At 34.4% G+C, this 15,248-nt stretch overlaps 1 protein-coding gene across 1 annotated transcript in view; it reads left to right on the forward strand.

Moving 5' to 3' along the window:
• CSMD3 (CUB and Sushi multiple domains 3) overlaps positions 1–15,248 on the forward strand; it is a 1,584,452-nt gene that overhangs the window by 1,101,884 nt on the left and 467,320 nt on the right. The window contains 2 exon segments of the mRNA XM_043974157.1: positions 2,966–3,181; positions 5,688–5,876. Coding sequence (XP_043830092.1) covers positions 2,966–3,181; positions 5,688–5,876 — 405 coding nt within the window.

A 15,248-nucleotide genomic window follows, 5' to 3' on the forward strand; every position in this document is an offset into this window, starting at 1 on the left:
CCATCAATCCAGTTTGTAACCTCCCCATCAGTTGTTCATAGTCATCAATCCTTTGCCCCTATTACTAATACTTCATCCTCTCAGGCAAGATGGTGATTCTCCCTTTTATATAATTTGTTTTGATAAATCTTGGGAAGCGTAATCTTCATTTATCCTAGGCTTTGTTTTTCAACCTTTTCTTGTGGAAACAGGAAGTGAAATAAAGACCCGAAGATTCTCATTTCAATTTTCCTCAATCTCTGAAATTTCTCCTCAAATTTAATCTCTGATATTCTTTACAAGTCTAAACCCCTACATATAATGTTTGTAATTTGCTGCTCAGCCTCAGTACTTTTCTCTTCTCTTGCTCCTAAATCCATGTAAGAAATCCCAATGTGAGAAATGATCTTTATAATGAATACCTTGGAGATAGAATCCTGACTTCCTCCCCCATTCCAAATTCTTTCTTGATAAAATAAATTTAACTCTTCTTGGTCCTGGTCAGAGATATAAACCTATAAGATATGATACTCTCCTTGTCCCTGGTCACAGCTATTAACTTTTAGGAATCTGGCTTGCCCAGGGTCACACAGCTAGTAAGTGTCAAGTGTCTGAGGTTGGATTTGAACTCAGGTCCTTCTGAATCCAGGGCTGTTGCTTTATCCACTGCACCACCTAGATGCTCCCAACTTTTAGGAATCTTGATAAGAATAACCCTTCTAAATTCTTGTTAGAGCAATAAAAGTTTGGTCTGGAGTGAAGATTAATAGTTAACCCTAGGTTAGGAGGTGATCTGTGATCAGACCTTCATTTTAATATAGCCTACCTCCAAATTAAGTTGACCAATCAGAGGTTATTAGGCATTCCTCAGAATTACCTCCTCTTCTAAGCGCATATAATCTGTGACCCCACCATCATTAGGGGTCTTTAGTCTGAGAGAGTCAGCCAGATGATTATTCTTTTATTAATTTGCTTACAGCATATTAATAAAATGATGATGTTACTCGGAAACTATTTCTCATATTTTTAATCATCACACCAGTATACAGATGTAGAAACACAGGTTTCCTCCCCAGGTTTTCAGGATTTTTGCTTCACCATGGTTCACAATTTAAAACAATTATCTGGATCTGTTCACTACTGCTTTGTCTTTGTAACCCTCAGCATGAAAATGGAAATGGGGGTTTCATAAATTACCCAGAGGGTAATAGAAACATGGCCGTGTCTGACTACCACAAATTAGGCACTGCCAGTAGCAGAGCAGGAGAACAAATATATCCCAGTCACCATTTTTCTTCCCAGTCCCAGTTTATTTCAGCTTCAGTACCCATTACCAGATCAGCATCTGACATCATCAGACTATCTACTTTCTGTCAGCCCAGAAAGCCAAAGCATTGGGTATATGAGAACTTCATCATGCTGGCAGGGAGATTAGGCTATCTCTGTTACATTTATATATGTACCCTGACCTCTGCTTAACAGTGGGAGAATGTGTTAGCCCAGAGTGGATCATTTTTATATTTATGTATTTATCTATTTGTTCAATTCATTTATTTACTCATTCACAAATTCATTTATGGATATAGTTTATAGAGAGTTTGCTGTTAAAAGGAGGAGAATTTGGAATTTAGAAGCCATAAATATAATGAAATACATTCCCTTAATTTCTCAGAGGGGGAGAGTTTGTGTTTTCTTGTGCTTTATATACTTTAAAAACCACATAAGAGTGAACTATTTCCGTCTTGGACACAGAGAAAAAAAAGAGTCATTGTTCTTCTCCCTCATTACTCTTTTCTATTAATACAAAAATCTAATGACATCACTGGCAGTATTGTGGCTAAAATTTAAGGTTTCAAGGGTGCATAACCAAAGCCCTCTGCTGGAAACTAAGAAAGCTAACAAAATGCACCCTAATATAACAAATGCAGGAGTTCCTTTTCTGGCTCCAGCATGTCCTTTCTTTTCTGTTAGCTCATCTAAATCTCTCCTGTTCCATTTTATATTTTGTATGCCTTTTATTGTCTTCTCTTCACATTGATCATTGCCAGCTTTAAAATAATTCTTTGTTTTAGCCATTTAAAAAAATCTTTACCCAGTTTTATGGGGACTACTCTTCAAACCTTCCATTAAAATCAGTGGCATTCTCCCATATTTTCTTGTTATTATAGGTTAACATGGGGTCCAATGCTCACATAAAGCCTGATTGGTAAGGAAACCCTAAGTTTTATGATTGAAACTCAAAGAAATGAAAAAATCTTATAAATAATGAAAGACAACATGACATTGTGACTAGATAGCTAGTTCTGGATTATCTAGGTTAAGGTCTTGCCTTTAATACATCATATGTTAGTAGTGACCCCGAGCAAATCACTTAATATTTCATGACCTTAGGCAACTCTCTGAAACTGTTGCAGATAAATTGGCCATTGTATCAGTGGAGATAGATATAATAAAGAATTATGTCGCATAATATGTTTATTACAAATTGACACAATTAGAAAAAATAGGAATACAAAATTCATATTTGGAAATGATTCCAGTGTTTAAAAACAAGCTACTTTTAAATCATCAGTACTTATCATCTGTTTTGTTGCAATGAAAGAATTATGAAATCACATTTATAACTTGGGGAGAATGTATTTTGAAATATTAAAAGTTGAACTTCTGTTAAAATCAAAAGTTGCTTATTTGTTTTTACATTTACTTGACATTATCAGAAAAGATCATCTGCCCTTTTAGCCACAAATTTTCAAATTTAATTTCAAAGTGATTGTATCATTTTATTTTTTAACAAACTAGAAATAAAATAACAGTATTTTGAACATATTAGATGAATACTTTAAGCCTTTTAAAATATAAAACTTCATTTACAGAGATCACTATTATCATGAAATTCCTATTTTCAATCAATTATGTAATTGCATTTGAGCTAATGATGTGGTTTGCAAGTCTAATCTTCTTTGTTTCTCCTCCTAACCCCCAACAGGAGTACAATTCACCTTTCATACCTTTCATTTGGAAGATCATCATGACTACTTACTAATCACTGAAAATGGCAGTTTTACTCAGCCCTTGGCACGCCTCACTGGCTCAGAACTTCCTTCAACAATCAACGCTGGTCTCTATGGAAATTTCAGGGCTCAATTGCGATTTATTTCGGATTTTTCAATATCATATGAAGGATTTAACATTACATTCTCTGGTAAGAAAACATGAATAAGCAGGGTTTTTTTGTTTGTTTAACTAGCTTTTTTTTGGGTGTAGATCTGTGACTTACTTTATCAAAGGGGAACTATATGTATATAGGGAAATGCCCCACATACCCCCTTTGATGAAGATCAAGTCATTCTCAGTCTTCTTCGAATCTGTGGGCCTGTTGTTGTTGTTTTAATATTTTGATAATTGCATTACAATATCATTGGTTTCCTTTGGAATCCTATGTACTTTCTTTTATTCACTTTAAAACATTGTTCTGAGAAAATAATTTATTCCAACACACTGCTAAAGTCACCCCTGACACACAAAAGTTTGAGAACTCCTGATCTTTAGTCTCAGAGTTTTCCTTGGACTATTTAGAGGTCAAGTGATTTGCCCAGAGATGTGTAGTTAGTATCTACCAAAGGTAGGACTTGAAGCCAGATCTTCCTGACTCCAAGACTGACCTCTATGTAGTAAATGATACTGCCTCTCAACTTAAATTTATTATGTGATAATGAACAAATATATTGTGAAATGGTCTTTTACAGGATTGTTTGCAGGAGTTTTATACTAAAGGGATGCCAGACATAATCATGAGGCACATAAACATATGGAATTTGCCATAAAGTGAAGAACCCATTCCCTTTCCCTTATACCATCAATGTAATGGACTGGCAGCACTTTCAATTAGCATCAGGTCAGTCATCTAACCAAAGGGAGATAACATAATTTAAACTTTTTCTGACTCTCCTAATGTTGATTGACAACTCAGAGAGTCAGTAACATAAGATTCAGGACTTAAAGAATAAACTAGGCAAATCCTCTGTTTTTCACTGTTCCTGCTATTTTACTTTAGTTATTAAAATGATACATTAACAATATATATAAAATATAGTAATAACTTGACATATAGTATCTATTTGATCCTACCCTGTGATATAGATGCTATTATCATTCCATTGTATAGATGAAGAGACTAAGGCTGATAGAGGTTAAGTTATTCACCCAGGACCACACAGTTAATAAGTAACTGAGGCAGGATTGGAATTTAGGTTTTTCTGACTCCATGTCCATCAATCTACCATCTAGACCAACTTAAAATTAAATAAGAACTTAAACATAATAAGAATCGGTTGTACTCTAGAAGTACCAGAGTAAGTAGAGCCTGGAAGATTCAAAGTTTGCTGCTTAGTGTCTTCCTTGCCATATGACTGGTGACTAGGGTTTTGGGAGGGGAGAGACAAGATTTCCAGATGGAACTGAGCAGCCTTAATTGAAATAATGGCTTCAAATGACCTCAAATAATTACAGCCCAAATAATTACAGTCCAAATTATAGATAAAGTCAGTGAAGGCAGTTGGTTGGATATTCTAGTCTTTTTAGAATCTAAGCAAGATAAACACGGGTCAGACTTAGATTGAACTTAGTTATAATTTATTTATATAAAATTAAAGGATATATTAAGGATACATACTAATATGTGAATAGCCTTTTGTCTTGATATGGAACATACTGTGGCATGTATAAAAGCCAAACAAAAATTTGTCAGTTCTTCCATGGGTTTAGAGTGTCTAATGAAAATTAGGGCTTACATTGATTTCCTGAATCAGAACAAAATTTCTGAGTTGGAATGGGCCCAAAAGACATTCATTCCAAGCCATGCTTGAATCATTTTACAGCATATGCAATAAGTAGTCATCTAGCTTTTGCTTGAAGATTCTATGACTGACATATGCATTACCTCCTGAAAGATCCCATCTACCTCAGAATATTCTAATTTTTTAGAACTTTTTCCTTACATTGAGCCTAAATTATCTTCCACCAGTGTTATCAAACTCAAATAAAAATGGTACATAGGGATTTTTGTGGGCTGCATATTCACTTAGAAAACCACACTATACTATGTTCTATTTTATTTTAAAATTTATTTTGTTGATACACCACAGTTACATTTTGATCTTGTTTTGCTGTATTGGGAAGTGTTCTGCTCTGTATCATTTCCCCTCATTGTCCTTACTTGTTTCTAATGGGTGAAGAAAAAAAAGTTGTCTAATAAATTCCTCTTCTAAATAACAGCCCTTCAGATGTTTAAAGGTAACTGTCATGTCCCCTCTCTCTAAAGTATTGCTTCTAGGATAGTCTGAGTTCCTTCAACCAGTCCTTATATGGCATAATCATGAGATAATCTATGCTATTTGTCCTCCTCTGGATACTTTCCAGTGTCTCTGAAAATATGGTACCCCAGCTCCTCTTGTTCTTACATTTAATCACTATAGTCAAAAAACAAATTTAATAATGGCATATAACATCTGTGCCAGGTTTCTTTGTCAGTCATATTCCTGGACTGAGGCTGAAAATCAAATTTTAAAATGAATTGTTTACATAAGTAGAATTGGGTGGAAATAGTGCCTTTCTAACTTGGCATGATCATTTTTCTTTTTTGTTATCATCCTTGACTCCACATGCCCTGTCACCTTTCCTCTTCCTGCCCCACTCTCATCAATTTGTAGAATACAATCTTGAACCTTGTGAGGATCCTGGAATTCCCCAATATGGCAATCGAATAGGACTGAACTTTGGGGTTGGAGATACACTGACCTTCTCATGCTCATCAGGATATCGTCTAGAAGGGACTTCAGAGATCATCTGTCTTGGTGGTGGCCGGCGTGTGTGGAGTGCACCTCTGCCAAGGTGTGTGGGTACGTGGTCAGCTGCTTTCATTTGCTTGTATGTGTTGTCACTGTCCATGGAGTTGCAGATGTATAGCATGGATGTGCATGGTAACACACCCTTAGTTTTTACACTCTTTTGGGTTTTTTCATCATTTTTTGTTTTATTCTTTTAGATTTCTTTTAAACCTAGAACCTATTATAGCTACATAAATTTCTAACTGCTTTCTAGACTGCTGCATTTAAGCAACCATGCTGTTAAGGTTTTTAAAATTTTTATTCTTATTTTGTACTGGTGATGACAACGATGAACAGATATGGAAATGTTAATTTTGAGATCATGTAGATGCAATAACATCACATTGTTGATTTTTCCATGAGTTTTGTTGATGTTTTATAATTTAGGAAGGATATGAATAAAACATGATTCCTTTCAATACAGAATTATTAATTCAACTGCCTAAGTTGGCATATCTGTGACTTTTCTTTCATACTTGACCTTCATTTAAAAGATACCAGGATATTTATTGACTAGGTATTTACAATCCATGCAGTGTTAGGTACTTGGTAAATTAAGAAAGGAATCGATTCTGTATTTTCAAAGATGGGAGATTACAGATAGTTTAAATGAGCAGGTTGGAACATAAACATCAGTCTTGTGAGAATTGACAACTTCAATTCTAATGAAAAAATAAAAATTATTTTCTTGAAGCAAAAAGCAGAACACTATTTGCCAGGGCTTATTTTAAATCATCAAATATTTAGGATCATACACTAAAACTTTCAGATTTTAAAAATTCCAAAGCTATAATTACAGTGATTGTTGTGACATTCCAGGTTATCTCCAATGCTAATATTTAATTATCAAAAATTATCAAAACAATTTAAATTGAATGACCTTTAATAATAAGCATACTACCATTCTTTGTAGATGAGTATAAAATATTGTAAAACTGAACATAACTATCAGAACCCAGACCCTGGGCCAAGTTTATGATTGCCCTTACAGTAAGTTCTTAATTGTTTTATTGTCATGGACCCATTTGGTATTTTGGCAAAGATTATGGGCCCCTTTTCAAAATAATGTGTTTATATATGTAAAATAAAATGCATAGAATGGCAAGGGAACCCCAATATATGGAGTTACTAATATATAGCAAAAAACAAATTTGCAAAATATTAATATGTAGGTATAGTTCCTTATTAACACTTTAAATATAGGCAACTTTGTGTCTTACTACAGTAATTTCCAAATATTGATAACTCTAAATGAAATTTTTATGATTTATGCACAACTGTAATATTATATAAATATATTATTTCTAATGGTGACAAAGTCTCAGGTACAACTAATGATACTGCGGTCCATTGCCTACATTCATAATTAAAGAAATGCTCAATTTCAGTTAGAGGTTAATGAAAACAAAAATGTTATTTTTTCTACCCAACTTTAGCGACTCCCTGAAATCTATCCATGACCCCTCTCTAATTAAAAGTAACACAACTCCAACAATATACTCTCCATCTCTATCTTCCACCACTTCCAGAATGCTGAATTCTATGAGAATATGATAAATTAATCCCTGTGAAGCACCAAATGAGTTCTGAAGACATGATCCTTCCATATGGCGTACATAGTAACTAAAAGTTCTTAGGCTGGGATGGGAATGATTGTCTGTGCCCAAGGTATTAAACCAGGTACAAAAGTTTTGAGGTCTCTTTTGCAACCACAGTATTGCAAAATGAAGCCAAATCCAATCAGATAGACCCAGGTGTTAAAAAGAACACAGGCAAGGTATTAAAATATAAGCTCCGTTACTCAGGATCTGTGATCTTCACTACGTTTCTGGGCCTCAATTTTTTTAAATCTGTAAAATGAGGTTTTTGTACACAACAGAATCTCAGTTGAAAGGGGCTCCAGAGGTCATCTAGCCTAAAATGAACTTGAACAGGAAGAATACTTTCTACAATCTCTTCCAGAAGTGGTCATCCAGCTTTCTCTATAAGATCTCTAGTAAAAGAGAACCTACCTCCATTAGAGGAAGCATATTTCCCATTGGGAAAACTCTAATCATTAGCAAAATTTCCTAACATGGACCCTAAAAATGCCTCTCTTGAATCTATACTCATTTCTCCCAGTTTTCCTTTTTGGGGCCAAAACATCTTGGCTTGCTCATGACTGCAGATAAAGACAATCGTGGAGGATAGGATATAATGTAATGGAAAGAACGCTGGGTTCAGCATCAGAATACTTGTGATAAGAATCCTGGCTTTGCCCCTTATCAGCTGTGTGATTTTGGAAAAGTAACTGCCTCTCTCAGATTGTGTTTTCTAATCTATAGAATGAGGGGATTTAACTACATGTAGTCCTTTCCAGCTCTAAATATGTGATTCTGTAAGTCTAACTGGGGCAGGTAGATGGTGAAGTGGATAGAGCACTGGACCTGGAATCAGGAAGACCTAAGTTCAAATCTGGCTTCAGATACTTACTAGCTGTGTGAACCTGGGAAAGTCACTTAACCCTGTTTGCCTCAGCTTCCTCATCTGTAAAATGAGCCAGAGAAGGAAATGGCAAAGCACTCTAGTATCTTTGCCAAGAAAACCTCAAATAGGGTTATGAAGAGTACATGACTGGGGGGCAGCTAGGTGGCATAGTGGATAAAGTACCAGCCCTGGATTCAGGAGGACCTGAGTTCAAATCTGGCCTCAGACACTTGACACTTAACTAGTTGTGTGACCCTGGGCAAGTCACTTAACCCTCATTGCCCCGAAAAAAAAATGAAGAGTACATGAGTAAAACTACTGAACAAAAATAAGTCTGACAACTTTCATATGGCATGCTTTCAGAGTGCTTAAAGAAAACTATCATCTTTCCCTAAGGACTTTTCTTCTACAGGTTGAACATACCTAGTTCCTTCTGCTTTATTTCATGTAACATGTTCTCCAGTCCCCTCATCACTCTTATCATATCATAACATATATACACATGTATATCACATCATGATATTACATGTATGTACACATTTGTGCATATATGTATAGACACATATGCATGTATATTTGTATGTGTGTGTATATATATATATGTGTATATATATTCCCTTAGCTTTCTTCATCAGCCTCAGTTTGTTTTGACCTTTAGCACTTCTTCCATTATTTTTTAGTCCTCTACCAATTTTGTCTTTATCCTGTTATCTGTCTTTGCTTTTTTCTTCTGTACCTAAGTTTAACATTTGAGTTGGTTGATATGTTTTCAAAATTCTTAAGATTTTTTCAACTTTCCTGGGCTGACTTCTCCCATAGAATTTTATACCTATCCTTCCTCTGAATTCTTTGAAATCTACTCTCACAAAATCTTGAGCCATGTCAGACTGGCTTTTATCTTAACTTTTCGCAAAAACAAGGAGGAAATGGTTCCTTAAACACAAGTCCATATTGTTTCTAACTCCAGCAAACAGCTCTTTCCTTATTGTTAAGATCCTTAGTAGAATCCTCTCAAATCGATTCTTACAGGTTTTGAAGAATTAAATTAACCTTTATCCCAGTCAAGATGTTACTAGTTTTTTCTGCTTTTGGCGAAAAATATGCCATCAGGTATCTGGATAAGGAAGCCTATCTGGATTAGTACCCTTTTTTTTTTATTAGTACCCTGTCATGCCTCTGTACCCAGCTTGTGGGATTTTTCTCTGCTTAACTATTCACTCTTTCTGGACAGGCGGTCTATAAAATACTCTGATACTTTATCCATTAACCTTGACCAAAATACTCTCCTCCTTTCATACTCTAGTTCCTTGTTTTACTGAATATACCTTCTTAATGTATATCTCACCCCTCATTATCTGACCTGTTTCTTTTCTTTTCTTTTCTTTTTGTGGGGCAATGAGGGTTAAGTGACTTGCCCAGGGTCACACAGCTAGTAAGTGTTAAGTGTCTGAGGCCAGATTGAACTCAGGTCTTCCTGAATTCAGGGCCAGTGCTTTATCCACTGTGCCATATAACTGTCCCCTCTGTTTTTTTTTTAATAAGGTATACTAATTAATATAGCCTCATTCTAGTCACGATCCTTACTATATAGGACTATATTTGACTCATTGTGCTAAGACTTCAGATTCATCGTGCCTGTTGCCTAAACTTTGAGCATTTTCCATTTGAATTCATAGATTTTTAATGTTGTTCCCTTCTTGGATTTTGTTCAATGAGTAATGAAAAATCACCTAACACATTATATCTAGCCAGCTCTAGATAATGTTCCATATCCCATCTATCCATCCAACAGGAAACCAGGTTTCATCCACGGTAGGCATATTGCCACCATTCCTACTTCTGAGTGTCTTCCTTCAATTTCCATGCTTTTTACCTCTTGATCTTTCTTTGGAAATACTAATCAAATTGATCTTATAATTGCTACAGCTTAGTGTGTGACAATCAAGTGTCCTATACCTTCACTCCCATTTCTGTCCCCACTTAACTTTATGTGTTATATCCTCCTATTAGCACATAAACAATCTGAGACCATCCCCAGTGCTTGGCAACTTAGAAGGCACTTTAAATCATTATTCCATCCATTTATTTTTTCTACAATGAACTTATGGATATCTCAACTACTAATCTTCTTAAATTATAGCAACTTTCTATGGTATCTACCTTGGCGAAAAAATGTAAATGGTTTCATTTTTAGTATTCCTTTTTCTTTTCAATTTAAAGTTATTTTGATTTTATTTGAAAAAAAAACACCAAATACAGTCTTATTAGCCATTGTTAGATACATTCATCACTGGTCAGGAGACTGTCCTTCCTATATTTATTGTAAACTGTATTTAAAAAAAATCCAAATTGCTTTCTCAGATATTACACCCCAAAAGAGCTTCTCCTTGGAATTTTTTGCCTTCAGTTGGCAACAAAAACTTCCCCTCTGTTCCTCTGACCTCCAGATGCTTGCCTAAAATTTTGTAACTTTTGGAAGAGATTCCTAGTTTTCTTATGTTGGCATCTCTTTTGACCACTTGAATTACCAGGAGTAGATAGTAATTATATGTTTGACCTAATGACCTCAAAAGATAATATGCCTGGCATAGCTTTATTATTATAAAATTTACAAATATACGTATCTTTCATCTAGGAGTCACCTATCACTACAGCTAGTCTTTTCTTACTCAGACTTTTACTGTATTATATCTTATCTAATAGTAACCATGTATCCATTTTGTAATTTCTTGGAGGATGAGCAGCTTCTTCCTCATATCATTCCGTTTCCTCATCTTCAGAAAAATCCTCACAATGTATCTTTTAGCTTCAAGAATAACATTACAATTTTTCTTTCTTTACCATCAGCGTGATAGTTTTCTACTCTCTAAACAACTCTTGACATAGGGAAGCATTCCCTTCTTACTCTGTACTTCTATTTTTATTTTTATTTTTATTTTTATTTTGCATTCAAAAATCCCTTTCTTTTTCTTTTTTTATAAACTCTTTATTTTTCCCTTATAACCAGAATATGATGGTGGTTTATCAAGTGCCTTCACTTTCTCTTATAAGAAGGAGAAAAATATGCTTTTTAAACATAATCTGCCTCCTTGAATGAAAATGTCTAACTCATCTTTCTTGTTACCCACAGTTTGTACATTTGCATATAGATATCTGAAGTTGTATATTTTTGACTCTTTTGTGGATTTTGCCCTCTGTGAATTTTGTCTACTATAATTTTGTCTCCTGAAGTCCAAATTCAGACTCATCTATGGCTTGCTTTTATGTACAGGTTTTTCATGGGCCATGTGCTCATAAGTTAGAGACTTGCTATTTGAGCATTTTACCATTTCACAAGTAAGCTTAACTCACAACCTTTTTTTGCAAGCTAATTTTATGCTTTATTCAAGGAACTGATCCTTAACCATCATCATTCTCTAAGTTTATGGCATAATTAGCTTCTCTAAATTTTAGTCTTAATTCACTTTCCCCTGTCTTTAATACTAGTAAGTTAGATACATAGGCAATAAAACTGGTTTGAATTTTAGCCATTCTCTGACTTGTGTCAGACTCATGAAATGAGGGAATTCTGCCATTCATTGTTGTAGAGACAAGATTTCAAAACAAAGCATAAAGAATTGAGAGAACAATTGTTGGAAAATTGGGGTAAAGGCCTATTTTGTCTTTATGTTAATTTATTTGAGAAGGGCAGCTATGTGATGCAGTGGATAGGCACTGGCCCTTGAGTCCAGAGGACCTGAGTTCAAATTTGGCCTCAGATAATTGACACTTCCTAGCTTGTGACCCTGGGAAAGAAACTTAACTGCAATTGCTTCACACATCTGGGGCCATCTCCGGTTGTTCTGATGTATATCTTGCCACTGAACTCAGGTGGCTCTGGAGTAGAGAGGGAGGCTGGTGACTTTGCACAACCCTCCCTCACTTAAATCCAATTTACTGCAAGTCATAACTTCATCCTGATGCCATGGTCCTCTTAAAGAATGAAGTACAAACAACAACAACAACAACAACAACAACAACAACTTATTTTAGAGGGAGATGACTTCCTGCCCCTTACCTACCAGTGTAATATAAACCAAATGAAGACTAGAAGAGGCAATAGCTTGGTCATGTCAAGGTCAGAGGTAAAATTGGCATATACTTCCAGTGATTTTACCATTTTCTAAATAATAGCTGTCATTCCTCTCTCCTCAATAGTACTTTGAATGTACCACAAGAAAATATTTTTGCTACTGGTAGTAGGTGCTGCCTACAGTAAGGGTTAATATTTATCATCAACACCAAAAAAGGAGAGAACTAGGGAACAGATAGAAAAGTCTTCTCTCTCTTTCCTTGTCTCTGTCTCTTCCTGTTTCTGTCTTTTTCATCTGTCTATCTCTTTCATTTGTCTGTCTCACTCACTCTTGCCTTATGTATAACACTTTAAAGTTTACAAAGGTTAACAAATATTATCTTATTTTATCCTTACAACAAGCCTGGGAGGTAAGTACTAAGGGTACTTACCTAGGGTATTATATTTCTAGAGAATAGGACATCTGTGGAGTACTTTTAAAGGAAAAACAACTAAAAAACACCCAACATTACACAATGACTAAATATTTTGTAGTTTTACCTATTTATAAGCATTATAAAGTACTTTGTCAAATAATGACATATTTTTAATATAGCCAAAATCTTAATGATCAGCTAGTACAATTCTCTCTTTTTGACAAGAAACTTTTGGTTCATTAAAAAAATGAAATTTACACTAAAAAGATCTAAAATTTTTCTTCATTATTTTAGATAAAGTAAAAATAGCATGCTCTGAATATCCCTACCAATTATCCAGGAACCAATGCAGGTAATGATAGAAAAAACAAGAAGCTAATGAAGGAACATGTTGTTTTGGAAAGTAGATTAGTAAGTTAAATATTGGTAATGTTTTGTCTTTATGCAGCACCTTTTCATCTAAGGAGGCCAAGCATTTTAAAGTCATTAACACATCCATCCTCATAATCCCCATTTAACATATCTACTTCTATTTCTAATTTCATGTGTCATTGATTTTCTGTCTGACCTTGGACAAGTAACAACATCTCTCTCCTTGCTCATAAGTGAAAAAAGGGAATGGTGATACTAGTACTTTACAATTATATATGTAGTTCTCTTTTTTCTGATTTTTTTAGGTGAACTGTTAATTTATGATGATGATGATTTAATATTTAAACCCAACAAGAAAACGAAATGAATGCTAATGGTAAAGGCAGGTTGGTTCACTATTATATGATTTCAGCTGTAGGTGAAGTTCTGAAGTCTAGAGTTAGTAATGACTGTGTACATCCCAACCAACCCCAATTCCATCCTCATTCCCATGCCCTCAGAATATGTCCATTAAAAACCCTTATAGAATATGGTTAATTTATAACATTAGATATCTCTAAGATAATTTCTAGTTGTAAATTTGATCCTATAATATGAGTGCAAGAAAATGACCTATAAAGAAGATTTCAATTTGGGCCTCAGTTCTCTTATTAACTAGTTGTATAAATTTTAAGCAAAGTTATCTAATCACTTTTTGTTTAATTTTCTTTATATGTAAAATATCAGTAATATAACATGGATTTGAAGTCAGGCCACATGAGTTCTAGTCTTTTCTTTTTTATTTCATAGCTCTGTGATCACAACCTCCTTGAACCTCTGGTTCATTACCCTGCTACTTACTTACGAAGAAAGAATTTTGTAGAGATAGGGATAGAGAATATATTATGTTTTTCAAAAAGCTTCCCTAGTCTTCTTACAGTATTGTCAAAATAAAATTTGGTAATAAATAGAAACATTCTTTGAACATCATAGACATTTAATAAATATTTTTAGAATGTGAAAAATAAGTAATATTCAAACATGAGTGTTATTTTTAGGGCCTATTGATTTTATTGATCTGGAAAACATAATGTACATAAATTATTCAGTGAATCTGCAATCTAGTTCATGTGGGTACTTCTTCCAAAGCCATTCATTTATGTCCTCTAATTACATCTGTCTCATATATGAAACTCAGTTCAATCATCCACAGTAGAGAGCCAAGTCAACATGTTGCAGACCTTCCTCTAGTTCCCTTGACATGACATAGATATCAGTGGAATGTGTGAGCTATCTATTGATTATTTTATGTTTTCATTATATAAGAGAACCACCTTTCTTTTTTCCTCAGGAATGCATCTCTCTGATACTCTCTTTTTCCATGCTTTTATGCTTAATTCTTAATGGAATGCATCTATTCTCATTACCTTTCCATTGCTCATTGGATAACACACAATTTTAATTCTTTGGAAACTGTTACATTCTATGACTCATTGCTAAGTACCACAGGATTACAGAATATCATTTAATAAAAAAAAGATAGCCTGTGTTTCAGGGAGAAGATGAGGGTCATTAAAATATTGCAAAATTTCCCAAAGGAAATCCGGCTAGCTTCCTTTTTCCTGTTTAGTTTGAAGCACTGCTCATCCCTATCTGTAGAGGCAGTTTGGTAGCACTGTTGATAAAGCACTGGGCCTTGTGTCAGAAAGATTTGAGTTCAAATATGCCTTGACACTAGTGGTGTAACAAGTCATTCTGTTACCTGAGTTTCTTCCATGATAAAATTGAGATAATAACAATACCTAAATTGTGAGGTGGTTATGATCATATATGATAATATATGTAAGGATCTTAACACAATATCTTCCACATAACAGGGATTATATATATAAATCCTTATTCTCTTCCCTTCTCCCATCCATTATGAATAATGATATGAACTATATGTATTCTTTATCCATTTGATTTTATTTCTATAAATAGGTCAAACTCTTTCGTAATTATGAATCTTATTTAGAAGGTTTGGTAGTGTTCTGGACATCTTACTATTCTTCTTACATTATTATTATTCTCAGTGGT

This window comes from Dromiciops gliroides, chromosome 1 (genome assembly GCF_019393635.1).
Source record: "Dromiciops gliroides isolate mDroGli1 chromosome 1, mDroGli1.pri, whole genome shotgun sequence".
Classification (NCBI taxonomy): Eukaryota; Metazoa; Chordata; class Mammalia; order Microbiotheria; family Microbiotheriidae; genus Dromiciops; species Dromiciops gliroides.